The sequence below is a fragment of the Acartia tonsa genome, chromosome 4 (genome assembly GCF_053477335.1).
Source record: "Acartia tonsa isolate MP-2025a chromosome 4, ASM5347733v1, whole genome shotgun sequence".
In the NCBI taxonomy this organism is placed as follows: domain Eukaryota; kingdom Metazoa; phylum Arthropoda; class Copepoda; order Calanoida; family Acartiidae; genus Acartia; species Acartia tonsa.
The window spans coordinates 54,714,160-54,732,118 of NC_137263.1; the positions used below are offsets into that span (position 1 = coordinate 54,714,160).

Sequence of the window (17,959 nt, forward strand, 5' to 3'; positions counted from 1 at the left end):
TTATAGGTGAATAATACTTGCAGACAAAACAAGAAATAAATGTTAATAGAAAATTATTTATTTTTGTTTTCTTATATTTATTACGGTTAAACATTATTTTTAAAAGCGAAGCTTTTCTATAATTAGGGTCGGTCCGTCCGTCCGTACGTCCGTCCGTCCGTCCGAGATAGATAGCTTTTATTCGTTAATTTAGGCATGTTGGAATTGTCCTATCGATTTCAAACTTTGCATGATGATTCCTGTAGTAGTTAGGTACGATTTAGAAAGCGTAGCAACTCTATAATCATTACCAGAATGTCCGTACGTCCATTTTAAACATGTTGATTTTTCTAATTTTTTAACAGCAAATTTTTATGTGATCTAATTATCCGTTTGATCTGATTTTTGGTATATTGATTACTGGGACAACAAAGAACAATATTTTAAACGAAGCAACTCTATAATCAAATCCTAAAAATGTAAGTATGTCCATAAACTCAATAAACATTATCCTGTATCAAGAAGTTTTTCAACAAATTTACTTACAATTTTGCTTCGACTCTTATACTTTTATATTCTGATAATTCAGTTTAGACACTATACAAGTGTTAATGTCCGTTTGTCCTACCGTTTCAGTGCTTCGCTTTTATGGATGTTGTCATCCTTGTTAATTCTTAAATTGTTATTGGTCAGTTAAGGTACAATTTAGGTAATAAATCCAACATAGAGTTTTAAAAAACTGGATAGATATATATTGTAATCAACAAGTTGTTCTAATTCTACGCCCCTAGAGACCTCTAAGGATTCTTAAAGTGGTGAGCATGAATTCGACATCTTCGCCCATTTTTTATTTTAGCTTTTATAAGAAAAAGTAAAAAAATTTCTCCCTCCGAAACAAGACAAAATTTCGGGAAAAATTATAAATATTCTCAGATTCTACGAGAAGCTCCACTGTAAAAGAGAACCGTATCAGTTAAGTGGTTAGCGAGATCCTTCAGTAAACACAGACACAGATCCTATTACTTTTATATAAGAATTGGCATCGCCACTAGCAGAAATCTGAACCTCTTTATTTATGTATATAAAGGGATGAAACAATTGCAGATAAATTGAGGTACATTCCCAATGATAATACACAAAAATATCCATTCTGTAGATGAAACTTAGTGTTTGGAACGTTTTGATACTAAACGTAATGAACCAACCAATCAAAATTCAATATAAGCCCCCTAAGATGCCAAGCTGACGAATAAGAAAACGTTGATATAAAACTTGTGGGACTAGTGTAATAAACAGCCTAATGTCCCCTCCTTCCTTCCCTGGGTAGATGTGCATTTCCACACACATACACCAAAAAATCATCAATTATTAAAAATATTAAAAAGAAACTTTTAAAATGAAACAACCAGTATACATACATACAGATAAAAATTATTAGAAAATCATATGACTCGAGTTAACTATCGCATCGTATTATAGTCAGTTTTCCGCGGAAATCAAAATAAAAATTAGAAGATTAAAACTAGTTTTGTTACCCCCCTGGGGGATCAAAAGCCAGGGCTAACAAAACCTGGTATCAATATTATGATTTTAAATTTAGTATTTGCAGAACATTGTCTGTATTACCCTGCCATAATTTTTCAGTATGGCTAGGAACCAGTTCTAATCCAGCGGATTTTAATCTGCAACTAAACTTAAAACTTGAAACAACCAGTATACAGATAGAAAATATTAAGAAAGCATTTCTCCAACAATTACAAGGATCATTATTTAAACAAAATGTTCTGTTTATATTATAACAACATGACAATGACTGTAGGCTTGAAAGGAATCATAAAGGTTTAAGGTTTGGACCCGAATATTTTTTCTTAATGTGCAATGTCACTGTGACTTAAATCTCAGGGGGGGGGGGGACATTGGACTGTTTATAACACTTTAACACTTGTCCCCAAAGTTTTATCATACAATTTTCTTGGGACTTTTATTAAATTGTAATTAGTTGGTTCATTAAGTTTAGCGTCCAATCGTTTGAAACCACCTATTGTATTCTATAGAAAATGCTAATTTTGTGTATCACCATATTGACTTATCCTTTAAGATCCCTGCTAAAATCTACTAATCCAAGTAGCTATGTAAAGTACTTCTTACAGTTGGTGCTATTTTTACCCGTGGTTTCATGATTTATCTGTTATAATATATTATATTATCCATATATATTACTTATTATATTATCCTTGCGTGACAACTTACTTATGCTTTAAAGAGACATGCGGACATTTTCACTTATTTGGGAATTTAAAATAAAATTATGTTATTCAAACACACTTAAAAGTTGTTTTCCCTACAAAAAAATGTAATGAACTATGTCCAGCTTTATAGTTTATGGGACTAAAAGTAGTTTGATCCGTTAAAAAATTTGTTTTAGTATATTCCAAAACTCCCCCATTAAAGCTATACACTTTCCCAGGACCTATGAAAAGCTATCTTTTAAAGGAGAAACGTATCAGTTTGGTCGTTAGCAAGATCCTTCGGTACAGACACAACGTTATCCTGTTTGATTATCTTAATGTGTCAAAGTCATATTGGACCAATTCCAAAATTTATTTGACTAGCAAAAAAGTTAGGGTTTTCCTACCCTTACATAGGAATATATAAGACTTAGAAACCCTTACTTATAAGCTAATCTATGATTTTTTTAGGTTTAGGCCCATTACTGCTAAACTATTAACAACCTTATTGTGATATTAAGCTCTAATCTAAGTTTAAATTAATGAGCAGAAAATAAGATTGACATTATTAAACATTTTATCAAAAATTAAACTTCTGTCATAGTTTTATTTCAAAGTTAAACTCATTTCACAAAATTTAACCAAATCTCAGCTTTAAAATTTAACCTCTAAACACTTTTTAATAAAAGGCATGTAGGCGAGTGTCCTTTAGACCATATTGATATTTAATAATACATTTGTATGGTGGGCTGCCTGCCCCCTCCTCCCCCCCACCATCCTGACTGGCTCTGCTGCTAAGTTCTCATGGAATTGCACAATTTTATTTCAATCTTTGCACACAATATCACAAGTCACAAATAAAGTAATTTACCTAGCCTAACATTTTGATAAAAGGGGTCTAACGTAGCGTGACATACTTAAATTTAGAGAAGTTTTGCTCTCTTTAAATTGTATGTTAAATTGTATACCCCCTCCCCCCAAGCACCAGGCAGGTGAGAACGGTGCCTATTTTAACCTAAACTATATATAGAATTGTAATCTGCTTAATAAAGAATAATATCATGTACTGGAAACATATTAATTTTTAGTATTAATTAATAAGAGATATAAGTTTTCCGGAATTTTAATGTAGGGAGTAGATTTGAAATCTGCATCAAATTTTAAGGATTTTTTATAAAATTCGTTTTTTGTAAAATTCTTTATCTAAAAGCGAAAATACATTTTAAGTTAATTAATTTTGACCAATAGGATAGGTGGATTTTAAACTACCTGCGCTCTAATTAGTTGAATGATGTACGACATCCAATCAGAGCGCAGATTTTTTAAATCCACCAATCACAGATGCCAAAATTAATTAACTTAATTTGTATTTCCGCTTTTAGATAAAGAATTATACAAAAAACGAATTTCATTAAAAATCCTTAAAATTTGATGCAGATTTCAAATCTACTCCCTACATTACAATTCCGGAAAACTTATATCTCTTATTAATTAATCTTTAAATAAACAACAATATAAAGAACTTTGTTGTGCTTGTTTTCTTTGGAGGCTTAGCTATTCTTTCTTTGGGTTATATGTATGCTCATCTTCAAACGGTTCAACTAATGTTTTTTTGTATAGAAAGGGACTATGCAAGAAAAGGAGCAAATTATCTTAGCACATTGCTGCATTAAACTCAAGCTTTCTTAATAAAATGTTATTTTTAAATACATAAACAATTTAGTTAATTTACTTTTGGCTTTTATATCGATTGATGATAGGAATAAGGTATAGTCAACAAGCGAAATAAATAAAAAATAATATTTGGGGGGCAGATAAATAAGGTTACTAATTTTTTTCGAATTAATTCAGTTAATGGTTACAGCTTGATTGATTATATGCATTTACGACTTTGTTTTTGACACTTTGAACTTAACAACGCATTTGATGATTTTTTTGTAACAAAACTTTTTACTTCAATAGTAATCTTAATCCCATTTGTTTACATTAATTTTATCAAGAGGTCAAGCTAAAACTGAATTCATTGCTGTAAGTTGCTTAATAAGAGATATAAGTTTTCCGGAATTGTAATGTAGGGAGTAGATTTGAAATCTGCATCAAATTTTAAGGATTTTTTATAAAATTCGTTTTTTGTATAATTCTTTATCTAAAAGCGGAAATACAAATTAAGTTAATTAATTTTGGCATCTGTGATTGGTGGATTTAAAAAATCTGCGCTCTGATTGGATGTCGTACATCATTCAACCAATTAGAGCGCAGGTAGTTTAAAATCCACCTATCCTATTGGTCAAAATTAATTAACTTAAAATGTATTTTCGCTTTTAGATAAAGAATTTTACAAAAACGAATTTTTTAAAAAATCCTTAAAATTTGATGCAGATTTCAAATCTACTACCTACATTAAAATTCCGGAAAACTTATATCTCTTATTGCTTAAATCACTTGCTCTAAACAAAAAGAAAACAAGGAAAAAAGTCAAAATATTGATAACTCTACCTGTAATACAACAAAAAGCCTGTAATCGTTTTGTTGAAAAAGGTAAATAGAATATACGATACGTGGATATTATGACACGGTAAAAACCTCAATCTAGGTTGCTAACATGGACATCATCTATTGATCAGCTTGTTCATCCATTAGGAGAGAAGGGGATGGGGTAAAGGGTGTACATGGGGTTATTTTAGCCAGCTACAAGGTTCACTTCATTAGAATTTATGATAATTATTCATAAATCCATTGTTGGAAACAATCTATGTAGTACTTTACGTGTATAATTTTTTTTTAATGCTAATAGATGATATATTATTGCTATTCTGTTATAAGTATATTTTAGTCCAGACCAAATCTGAGCACTTTGTTTGTGGCCTGGCCTTACCAACATTATTGATCGCTCCCCAGGTTTAGTAGACATTTGAAATTTTACTCAAAGGATTTATGCGGATTATCTACTCTATAACTCACTTGCTCACAAATATTTTAAATTTTCCTAACATTTCCCAACATGTATTAACATCTTATGTGAAAACTTAAAACATTTAACATTTTGTATTAATATTGGATATAGAATATATGTGGATATTATGACGGGTCAAAAATTGTCGTCAATCATTTATTGGTCAGTTCGTTCATCCAGGAGATAATGATGGAGGAGCGTTATTTTAGCCAGCTACAAGTTTCACTTAATTAGAGTACTTAGTATAGTAATCTGGTCTAAGATTTAAGTAATAATAAATCCATAAATACAAATGGAGTGGGATGTCAGTATAGCAATCTATTTTTTTTTTAATAACAGATAAACTGCTTTTACACTTCGCTTTCTAGAAAAGCTGTTTTTAGTATTTTGAGTTTGTAACTTCATAGATGAAATAAAATTCAATAATTGCTAATGGTGTCTTTCCAATGTGTTACGAAGTCCCTGGATGCAAGTGGCTAATAGTAAAATTATTTTATTATTAAGCATTTTCTACATAGAAATTCTTTTACGCTTTCAAACTAAAATAGTTTATTCGAGCTTAAGTGTTAATTGTAACACCAAAGGAAAAATAAAGCTTTAATTTAATCCTTTACTATTGAAAAAATGCTATTTTAATTTTATTTTTGTTTTTATTAGCTTTCATTAAGTCATTAAAATTTGGTTTTTTTTATAATACAAGAGTCTTGCAACTTTTAAACTCGGCGAAATTTCGTAGTATATCTTAAAATGATTATTGCAACCCATTGATCTAAAGGGATCAGACAATGGCCGATAAATTGATGCTCCCAATTATGATACTAAAAATAAACCTTCTGTAGATTGCAATTAATAAATTAGAAACATTTGGACACTTAACTTAATAAACTAACCAATTAAAATTTAATAAAAGTCCCCAAAGTTATTGCAATAAACAGCCCAATGTCCCCTCCCTTCCTGATTGCAACCCTCCATCTACTGTATATAGAATACATGCAACACTCTAAATCTGCAATATTGCTGCATATATTACAACAATTATTGGATATCAGATAATGTACAAACACCTGCTCATAATCTATACAAAAAAAACAAGGATGACAACATCCAAAAAAGCGAGGACCTAAACGGTAGGACAGACGAACATTCACACTTGTAGGGTCTCAGAACTGCATTAAATAAAATTGTATCTTGTTGCAAATCATTATAATTTACCTAACCTAAACTAAAATAACATATCAAAATATACTTGAGCCCAACTTTCAAATAAATTATCAAAAAATTGTAATTGTTTAAAAAGTCATTTATAATAAACTAGCGGGTTCGCCCCTAGCCTCTAGGGGCTACATATAAAGTTTCCAACTGCTCCTAAAATGAAAAGGGGTTGGGGGTGTCCCTCCAAATAGCCTAAAACCACCACTGGACCAGTTTGTATATTCCCTGAAGAGTATAATCCAATCGGTTCAGTGGTTACTGATATCTTAAGGGACGGACGAACAGACAGACAGACGGACGGACAGACATCAAGCTACTTTGTATTATAGATAGGTATTTATTTATACTTTGATATTTTTTATTAGATTCCCTTCTTAAGTATATTGTCATTGTTTTCATATTAATATTATAACAATACCAAAATCAAACTAAAATATGCAGATTACATCTGTTCAGTATTTTCATTTGTTCTGATTAAGTTACAGAATGGGAGCCAAAAGTCCTTTGAGAAATGTTTTCTTTTCAAATACACATTCCACATATACAATAATTTTTTATCTAATTGTAATACTTGGATTTTTTTTCTCGTTACAATGTATTTCACGGTTCCAGGACAAACCCAGGAGTCCCAAACGTCGGAGTGAACAAATGCAGGAGTGTTAAAATATTAATTTTATTAAGTATTTCTATACAGATTAGGTTAGGTTAAGATATGAATTAACAAATAAGCCTACGCATGGGTTAGGCACTTAAAAAACCTATAAGATGGTCTAGAATAGGTTAGGTTAGGTTAAGTGTCCACTCCGACGTTTAGGACTCCTTCGTTTGTCGTAGGACCTATTTCACGTGTTTTATCTTAAGTAGGCAGGAGGGTGATTTATGTTTGTTTTTTTGGCCTTGTTTTAATTCTAGTTTTGAAAGAAATAGGTTATTGGCATTTTCTACAAGAGGGCAATTTTTCTTAAGAGTGTGGACGTACCCTACTCCAAAATAGTTATTACCCATCCTTGGACCTTCAGTGCTATGGAGAAACATTTGGATCTTTCGCTACACACAGACAGCAAAAAAAGACATCCTGTTACTTTTTATATATAGATATGTAACAGTATGAAAAAATTACAAATATGTTTACATATATGTATGCTAGATCATTATCATATTCTTCTATGTATATTCAAAAATAAATAAATATTATCACAACTTTTTAATAGGAAAAAAAGTTAAAACTAATTTATTAATATTTTTTTAAATCATAAATATGATTAAATTTTCTTGTAAGCAAAGCCACTCTAAAAGTTAGATTTGTCAGAAAGCACATAACTAAATTTTATGTTAATGTATTTTTTTCTTTAAAACTATAAACAGTCGTACTTTTAGAGACCTAAAATTGAAATAAGCAAAAATATTGATATAAAAAATGAATTTGACGTGTGAGGACTATTCAGGGATCTTAAGGGATAGAACAATAGACAATAAGATATTTCCCCTTGAGTCAAATTGTACAACCTAATAGCTATAAAAGTTTTTAAACCAACGAATAGCAGAAAAAGTTTTAATGTTCCCTCTATCTATCTAAAAGGATAGATAGAGGGATGATACACAAAATCACCCTTTATATTATAACTACTTGTTGAAACGTTTGGACACTCAACCTAATGAACCAAAATTCAATAAAAGTTCCCAAAGTTGTTGAGCCAACAATATTATAAAACTTTGGGGACTAGTGTAATAAACAGCCTAATGGACCCTCCCTCCCTGGATTATGTTTGTTTACCTTTTAAACTTTCATATGACTTGGAAAGTTTGTTTCATTTGCATAGAATAATACTATATAGAATATCTACTTTGAAGGCTCTTTATAGTGAGTAGAAAAAAGAGGATAAATTAAAATTTTTTTTTGGCAAAAGTATTCCAAATGACGTCATATTAGAATAGACCTTTATTCAAATATGCAGGACTTCATTCGGGAATTTTGTGCCAAAAGTTTAAAATTTATTCCCCTTTAGGCACTATAGGCTCTATAAAGAGCTTCCAAAGTAGTGATTCTTTGAAATATAGATTTCATGTCATAATTTTGTTTATCAAAATATGTATAAACTATAAAGTCATAATCTTTATGTCAGACATGACCATTTTAGTTTGATATTTTTCTAACTAGACTGTTTACTTTGTTTTGGATGTCGTAAACCTTGTTAGTCGAATAATATATTTAGTAATGATTATGTTTCTTTCCTCAGATATGGATATGTTCATCCTTGATTTAATTATACTTTAACTAGTGGCTGCATGCGCCCCTGTCACATAGGGGCTCTATATTCGAAAAAGTAGGGTGGGGCCTACAAATAGCCTAAAATCAAGACCTAAATCTGGAAAAATTTAAGTTTAAAATCATCCCGGGACCTAAGTGAAGCTTACCTAAAATGGAGAACTTAATCGGTTCAGTAGTTATAGAAATCTTAAGTTACAGACAAAAAAGCCTTACTACTTTAGATAATGGAGCTGGAAGTAGCTGTATATGTAGACCATAGTGTTTTTCTTCTATCACGGATGTTATCATCCTTGTTTATTTTGAAATGTTAATTTAAATAATTGATTTAATGAAGTTTGTTTTCCCTGCTATGAATATTATTATTCTTGTTTATAATAGCTATTGGCTGTGTCTGTTATTAGCCACATCAATGGATATAATAATACTTGGATGTTACACCAGATTTTCATGTTCCCTAATAAAGTAAAAGTCGCAGCGGGCTTAAATAACGACACCCCCCATCTGCCTCATTTTTCCCATCCCCTTTCCTATGAACTGACCAATAAATAAGCTCCATGTTAGCAACCTATAATTACGACAGCTTTTCCTCTGTCATAATATCCACATATATTCTATATCCATTGCTACATCTTGTTTCCTTCGGCTGTAAAAGGGAATTATCTTAACTGCTTAATAAAGCTTTTATTTTCCCCCTCACTTTACAATAATTTGTAACATCCCCTTTTAGCTATGATCCATTAAGTACCCCCCCCCCCCCCCCCAACCGTCTAATTATGTATTATTTGTAATGTTCCTTCAATCTCTAGTGGCCTATTAAAAATCCCAACTAAATTTTGTTTAAAAATATCTTATTCTTAATACCTATTACAGGACTTTTTAAAAAAAATTGTAAATTGGACTAAAAACACCAAAGATACGGGGGAAAATGTAAAATAAATAAAAGCAGAAAAAAAGCTGCTTTATAGCAGTCCGACTGCCATAAATTTTTTAAAAGTTAATTATTCTCCATTTTAATGAATTAATAATCACAAGAAGTTTCAGCCTTCTATCTTAAATGGGAGCTGAGAAAATCACGTTCCTCCCATTTAGTGACTTACGGACTGACGGACATTTCGAATTATAGAGTAGCTTTGCTACAAAAAATCTTATTCGTTGGCTTCAAGACTTTGATGACTTTTATTGAACTTTGATTGGCTGTCTTATGAAATGAGTGTCCAAACGTTTTAACCACTAATTGTTATCTACAGAAGGGGTAATTTTTAGGGAATATACATCAATTTATCGGCCATTGTCTTATCCTTTAGATCCCTTTATAGCTCAGCGCATGGGATGGAAAATAGCTATCATTTTGTTTATTTGGGAGGGGGGTAAGAGGGCGTTTACTTGATCTTAGAGATGTTACCAAACTATTTCTTATGATAGTAAAATAGGCTTGTTATATACATTTATAAAATCCCCCATTTGTATATTCATACATTCTCTATACATAATATTTACATTACAATACTCGAGTTATTTATATTTTTCCTTTATTCTTTGCTTTATGCACTATTTTATATCTTTATTTATACATTGACAAATAAACAAGTATGATATTGACATCATAAGTAATAGCGAAGCGAAAGAACTTAAACAGATTTTTTAGACAGCGCTTTAAATAAAAAGAATAAATATAGTTTTTTTACATCCGCAGAAAACTGTTTAAAATACGATGCGATAAATAACTATTATAAATGTGAACGTAAATACGTTGTTCATCTCTCATTAGATGACTTCCAGTAAATAATATGTCTTATTGACCTAGAAATCATCATTGCAAAAAAAAAGCAATATTATCATTTTGTCAGAGTTATAGCACCCGTAGAAAAATTTGTGTGCCTGCAAGTTATATTTTAGGATACTTATTGCAACATCCAAGTATAATAAAGTAAAAACTAGATTAGTTTAAATAAAAACTTTTGCATTTGAAAGACATACAGACACACTTTTTGAAGACAATTGTCCTTTGGGTATAACAAATTGTAAAATCAAATTTTAACTGGTGGGAAAGAATAAAACAATATGCTTTAATTCAAAAAAGGCATAATAATACAGTTGGAAGACAAATATCTTTTTACGGCTACTACATCCCTTAAAGAATTGAAATACTGAATATATTATGACATGGATGTTACACCAGATGTTAATGTACTCTGATGAAGTTAAACCCGCAAAATAATGATTACCCCATCCACCCCCTTTACCCCATTTCCTCCCCTTCTACTGGATGAACACACTGACCAATAAATGGGGTTCTATGTTAGCAACCTAAATTGACCTAAAGACCAATTTGATTGCAATTATGTAGATACTTACTACTTAGTGCTTAGCTGGTATACAGCAAATTTACTTATAAATAAAATAAATTGATAATTTAAATGTAAATGCTGTAACAGTATTAATACATTCAAATATCTACAGTTAAATTATGACAATTTTTTGTTTTATTTCAATTTGCTTTATACTGCATTCTTACTTTTAAGATACAGTACTGGCCTGATGGATTCATTATTACTTGGATGTCACGCCAGATTTTCATGTTCTATAATAAAGTGAAACTCTCAGAGTGTAAAATAACGATAACCCAATCCAATCCCTTTACCCCCTTCTCTCCTACTGGACGAACGAACTGACCAATAAACAAATTCCATGTAAGCAACCTAAATTGACGATAATTTTTCATCTGTGATAATATCCACGTATATTCTATATCCGTTACTAGCCTTCATTTAAAGTAATGGGCGCTGCGTCCTTAGCATTTAGGCTTGTCAGGTCAGTACAAAAGCTTAAGACTAAGGAGAAACCCACAACCCCCATCTTTTTTTGAAATAAATATAAATGAAGGGGTGTGGGGTTAGTTTTTCTTTTGTTTGTTTATTACTACAAGTCAAGTTAGGGTACTGGGTAGCAGGTAAAGGCCCCGCAGGGTTATAGGGGGCACCTCTACCTTAGTTTAGACCCCCAAGAGTTAGTTATTTTAAACTTGTTTTAAAATTAGGGGGGGGGTGGGATTGTAAATTGCTAAATAAATCCTAATAAATATACACATAATATAATACAGAATGCAATTTAAATATAAATACATACTTAAATAAGGTAGTATAGACACATATAACTATTGCTGTAATATTTACTATGGGATACAAGCTATGCATACTAAATGACACCATGTATACAATTATACAAATTGTATTAGGTTTTGCTTAACAACAATACTATACACGGTCATACATGCGACATATTTCACATTTTAAAGGGATTATATTGAAAAATACAAGGATGTCTACAATAATATGTAGCGAAGCATAAAAAATAATGGATAAGAATACCGAAAAGGGATTTAAAGAGCATTTGTTAGATTTAAGAGTTTTGAAGAAAAAAATCACGAAACCCTTCTTACTTTTTTTTTATTTTTTTCTAAATATTTTTTTTTTATGATTACTGACAGAATGATGGTCAAAGTGAATTACATACTGAATTGTCACAACACACGACTAAATCGGACTAAAAGCACCAAAGATCACGTTTCCCCCACTTTGTCTCTAACAGACGGACGGACGGACAGACAGACATTTCGAATTATAGAGTAGCTTCGCTACTAAAACATATAACTAAATGTTCAAAAAGGTACAAAAAAAATGTTCGAAATCCGAGACATATTAACAAAGTGAGACAGCCACTTAAAGAGATACTACACATCTAAATAAAAATCAATTTTGTTAAATTAATAAAAAAAAATACTCACCCTATCATTGCTTTGATTTTCAACTATCTGCGACCCATTTCTCGATAATTGAGATCCTCTGAATAAAAAAAAATTTTATTAGTATTTGAAAGAATATAGAAGAATACAAAAATAGTCTAAAACCATCCGAGGACCATGTGAACCATGCAAAAGGATTATTGCCACACACAGGAGTTTAAAAAACATGGTGGGAGGTTTCTGTTATCGCCACGAACTTTAAGCTAAAGCACCCTTTTTTAAAATATGGATTTTATGGGAACTTTTCAATCGTAATAAAATAAGGATGACAACATCCATAAAAGCGAAGCACTGAAACGGTAGGACAAACGGACATTAACACTTGTTTAGTGTCAGAACTGAATAATAATAATATAAATGTCAAAGAGTCAAAGCAAAATTGTAAGTAAATTTGTTGAAAAACTGCTTGATTCTGGATAATGTTTATGGACATACTTACATTTTTAGGACTTGATTATAGAGTTGCTTCGCTTATTACATTATACTTTGTTGTCCCAGGAATCAACATACCAAAAATCAGATAAATCGGATGATTATATCACATAAAAATTAGTTGTTAAAATTTTTTTAAAAATCAACATGTTTAAAATGGACGTACGGACATTTTGGTGATGATTATAGAGTTGCTACGCTTTCTAAATCGTACCTAACTATTAAAGGAATCACCATGCAAAATTTGAAATCGATAGGACAATTCTAACATGCCTAAATTAACAAAAGAAGCTATCCGTTACGGACGGACCGACCCTAATTATAGAAAAGCTTCGCTTTTAAAAAGTTTCTCCAGTATAGCTTCGAAACCGATAAATATCTACTGAATTAGAACCGGTTTTGAGCCAAACTGAAAAAAATCTATTATTTGAAAAAGATAAAGAAAATGAATTTTTATTTATTGTATCAAAAAATATCAAGTTTTATAATACGATGCGATAAATAACTATTTAATTATTTTCTTTTGTCTTTTTCAAACAGTTAATATTACCTGGAACTGGAGGACATCAGAGAGTTCTGTTTGTGCAGGGATGGACGGAGCCCCCGGAGGCCGGCAGCATCGTGCAGGCCCCGTAGCCCGGCTGCCGCATCGTTGTTGTTGAGGCCTCTGAGCGCCAGCTTCTCACCGCTGTTGGTGTCCAAGCGGCCAAGATCTTCCAGGAGGTCATTTATCACCTGCAAAAGATTGTTTGTGTTAAAATATGAAATCCTATGATATACGGCTTTAAGTTTTTTAAAAGCGAAGCTTTTCTATAAATAGGGTCGGTCCGTACGTCCGTCCGTACGTCTGAGACAGATAGCTTTTTTCGTTAATTTAGGCATGTTAGAATTGTCCTATCGATTATAAACTTTGCATGATGATTCCTGTAGTAGTTAGGTATGATTTAGAAAGCGTAGCAACTCTATAATCATTACCAGAATGTCCGTACGTCCATTTTAAACATGTTGATTTTTTACTTTTTTAACAAAAATTTTTTATGTGATCTAATTATCCGAATGTTCTGATTTTTGGTATACTGATTCATGGGACAACAAAGTACAATATTATAAGCAAAGCAACTCTATAATCAAGTCCTAAAAATGTAAGTATGTCCATAAACATTATCCTGTATCAAGAAGTTTTTCAACAAATTTACTCACAATTTTGCTTTGACTCTTATTCATTTATATTCTGATTATTCAGTTCTGACACTATACATGTGTTAATGTCCGTTTGTCCTATCGTTTCAGAGCTTCGCTTCTATGGATGTTGTCATCCTTGTTTTTTTGTCTGTAGCTATAGATTTCTAAAACCGATGAACCGATTGGGTTTTCCATTTTAGTATGCTTCATATATGTCCTGGAATAGTTTAAGGCTAATTTGTTTTTCAGAATCAAATATTGAATTGGTTTTAGGCTATTTTTTTACCGTTCACTTCTAGATGCTAGAGGCGAAACCGCTATTATATTACAAAGTATCGTAAAAATCGACAAAAAAAAATAGAATCACTTGACTTCATCACCTACATTACCTTCATTCAATATTTTACTCTTATGACTTCGATCATCTTTGATAATCATCCAAATCATTTAAAAGAAAATCATGTTTATAATATGTTAGTAGACGTATATGTATAATTAATATCAACATAATTCCCTAAGTTTAACAGGATACATAAAGCTGACTGCAGGACTGACTAGGTGGGTGGGATGGTTGGTTAGTCTGAAAGCCACACGGATTATCCTAATTAATCCATGGAATTACATTACATACACAATCATTCTTTCATCTCTGATATACATATCCTAGTACATACACTCACTTTTTTCATGTACATTCATTTTTTAAAGCTAAAACTTTATGGGTTTATGGATGCATGACATCTCTATATATTTGGTCTTTTCTAACATTGTCAGTTTATCTGATTATATTATTATAACCCTACTCCATTTTTATGCTTCATAGAGGCAGTTGACTACTAAAAAGGGAGGGAACATTGAACTTTTAATTCCACTGAAGATAAAGTATAGAATAGAAAACCCTAAATATTTCTTGGAAATTTGAAAGAAAGACTGACATGCGCAGAAAGGAAAATTATTCAATAGTACAGATCACATTGACTAGTTGGACAAAACTAGAAAAATTTATTTTTAATCAAAATCAAAATTGATAAATATATGTTTAAATATTTATACAGTATAAAAATTAGAATTGTGTTCCGCCTTTTAGAATTTAATTTTAGAATGGTGATTGGAATATTATCATTGTCCTGAAAAATATTTATAAGTCTGATACCATATACACACACTTCTTGTGGAAGTGATATAAGAATTGGCTTGGTCGTTTTAGACAAAAATGAAGAGTTGACGATAAATTAAAACCATATTGTTTTGATTTTGATAAGTATGATTGACCACAGTTATAACTTTTAAGGGTCAGTGCTATGGGTGCAACCCTTCCCCCCCCCCCCCTCAAGTTCTTGTATGGATGTAGCTACTAGTATATGTATAAATCAGCTGTTTGAAAACAAACATAGGATCGCAACCTATCATATAAATACTGAGACCAATAATTTAAAAAATAGTTTTCTTACTTAATCAAGACTGTGAAGGCTTTACACATAAAATTCAATTTTAATTATTGCAAAAGGAATTTATTTTAAATATTTTCTTCAGAATAATTACTTAAATCATGTGATTTACTAAAAGCCATATAGACATTTGGGCCCTTCAAAAGTTCCAATTTTAATTCAGGCAAGCCAGGCAGAATCTTCTACCTGGATTCTATTCTATACGTTATCTTCTTTGACTGATCCCTAAAGTTTTATTAACACAATCTCTCATTCTTTGACCTCAAAACTTTGGGGACTTTTATTAAATAATGATTGTGTAGTTCAGTTTCAAACTTTTCGACTGATAATCTTAAATTACGGCAGGGTGTAATTTTGTTTATCATCATGGGGGGTGCATATCAGTCTATTATTAATTGTCTTATCCTTCCCTGCTATCTACAGTTAAAGTTAAAGTTACAGATGGACGTATGATATTATAGAATAGCTTTGCTACTAAACAAGGATGACAACATCCATAAAAGCGAAGCACTGAAACGGTAGGACAAACGAACATTAACACTTGTATAGTGTTAGAACTTAATTATCATAATATAAATTTATAAGAGTCAAAGCAAAATTGTGAGTAAATTTGTTGAAAAACTGCTTGATACAGGATAATTTTTATGAACATACTTACATTTTTAGGACTTCATTATAGAGTTGCTTCGCTTATTACATTATACTTTGTTGTCCCAGGAATTAATATACCAAAAATCAGATCAATCCGATGATTAGATCACATAAAAATTTGTTGTTAAAAAAGTAAAAAAAATTAACATGTTTAAAATGGACGTACGGACATTTTGGTAATGATTATAGAGTTGCTACGCTTTCTAAATCGTACCTAACTACTAAGGGAATCACCATGCAAAATTTGAAATCGATAGGACAATTCTAACATGCCTAAATTAACGGAAAAAGCTATCCGTTACGGACGTACGGACGGACCGACCCTAATTATAGAAAAGCTTCGCTTTTAAAAATCTTAAATTAATAGCTAAAATATGTACAAAGATAAATACAAATACTATTGTTTTTGTTTTTCTTATTGATGTTGGAATGTTGGATTAATTACAAAAGAATAAAGTAATATAAAACCTAGATGTACATTGTAATTAGTCTTAAATTTAATTTGATGATTCAAAATAGGATTTTTGAAGCGGTGTAAATATTTTTTCAAACATTCATTGAAGTATTTAAGCCATTACTTTCAACTTTTGGACATCATAAATAAAGAATGATGTCTGTTGCAAAAGTTGTGGAAAATGTTCTGATTTTTGGGAAAGCTTTCTATCATTTAAAAATATTTTTCGAAAAATAGTTAGAAAAACAACTTGATGATAATTTATTATTTTAATTTATCAAGAAAAGTTATTTATTGTATCGTATTATAGACAGCTTTTCGTGTGGATATCAAATGAGAATAAAACCAGTTTTGTTAGCCCCCAGGGACTAATTGCCCGAGCTAACAAAACTTATATTCATTTTTTAATTTTTACTTAAATATTTGTCTGTAATTCGATGCTATACATAATTTTTCAGTATGGCTGAGAACAGTTTCTAATCCATCAGATATTAACCGGTTTAGAAGCCATCCTGGAAAATTCATTTATCTCTGTTTAATTCCAATCATTCCCACATTCTATATAAGACCCAGGGAGGGAGAGGATTTTGGGCTAATTATTATTATTGGTCCCAAAAGTCTTATGATTACGTTTTCTTTTATAGCTTTGGGACTTTTAATGAATTTTAATGTTGAGTGTCAAAAAGTCTCAACCACTAATTGTAATCTACAGAAGGGGTAATTTTGTGTATCATCATTGTTTATGTACATCAATTAATTGGCCGTTGTCTTATCCCTTTAGATCCCTGAAAAGATCACTCAACTATAACCAGGGATCTTGAGGATAAGACAATGGGCAATAAAATGATGTGGACCCCCAAATATGATAAACAAAAAGTACCTCTTTAGGAAACGAATGAGATAAAGTAGAGTACAATTTACAGTACAATATCTCCTTTCTTCCTAGAACATAACAAAATAATATTTAACCAGATATCATTTTATTAATGCAAATGGTGTGATATAAAATACGCACAAAAAACATAATAAAATAGACAAAATCATATAAATGCCGCAACTAATATATCTATATATTACAATTTCAAAACTCAAAATTTATGTTAAACATTTTGTTTCTTTTTTTGTATACTCTTGTGATTTTTTTCTCGATGATATAAAGAGGGTCATTTTTTTCACGTAATTTTGTAAAGTTGGGTGTCGGGTTGTAGTTAAATGCTCGTATTAAGTCAAACTGTTTTTAATTATGGACCATCATATATTAAATGCTTTTTGTTATAATTAAAAAACACTTTGACTTAATAAGAGCATCTTTATAGAATTACGCGAAAAACATGACTGTCTTTAAGCTA

The 17,959-nt window shown here is 30.9% G+C and overlaps 1 protein-coding gene across 1 annotated transcript in view; it reads right to left on the reverse strand.

Annotated features, from left to right (window-relative positions):
- LOC145317810 (uncharacterized) overlaps positions 1 to 17,959 on the reverse strand; it is a 177,948-nt gene that overhangs the window by 94,757 nt on the left and 65,232 nt on the right. The window contains exons 3-4 of the mRNA XM_080159078.1: positions 13,426 to 13,610; positions 12,426 to 12,483 (exon numbers count right to left, since the gene is read on the reverse strand). Of these exons, the coding sequence (XP_080015204.1) occupies positions 12,426 to 12,483; positions 13,426 to 13,610 (243 nt within the window). The remainder of the gene's footprint in view (positions 1 to 12,425; positions 12,484 to 13,425; positions 13,611 to 17,959) is intronic.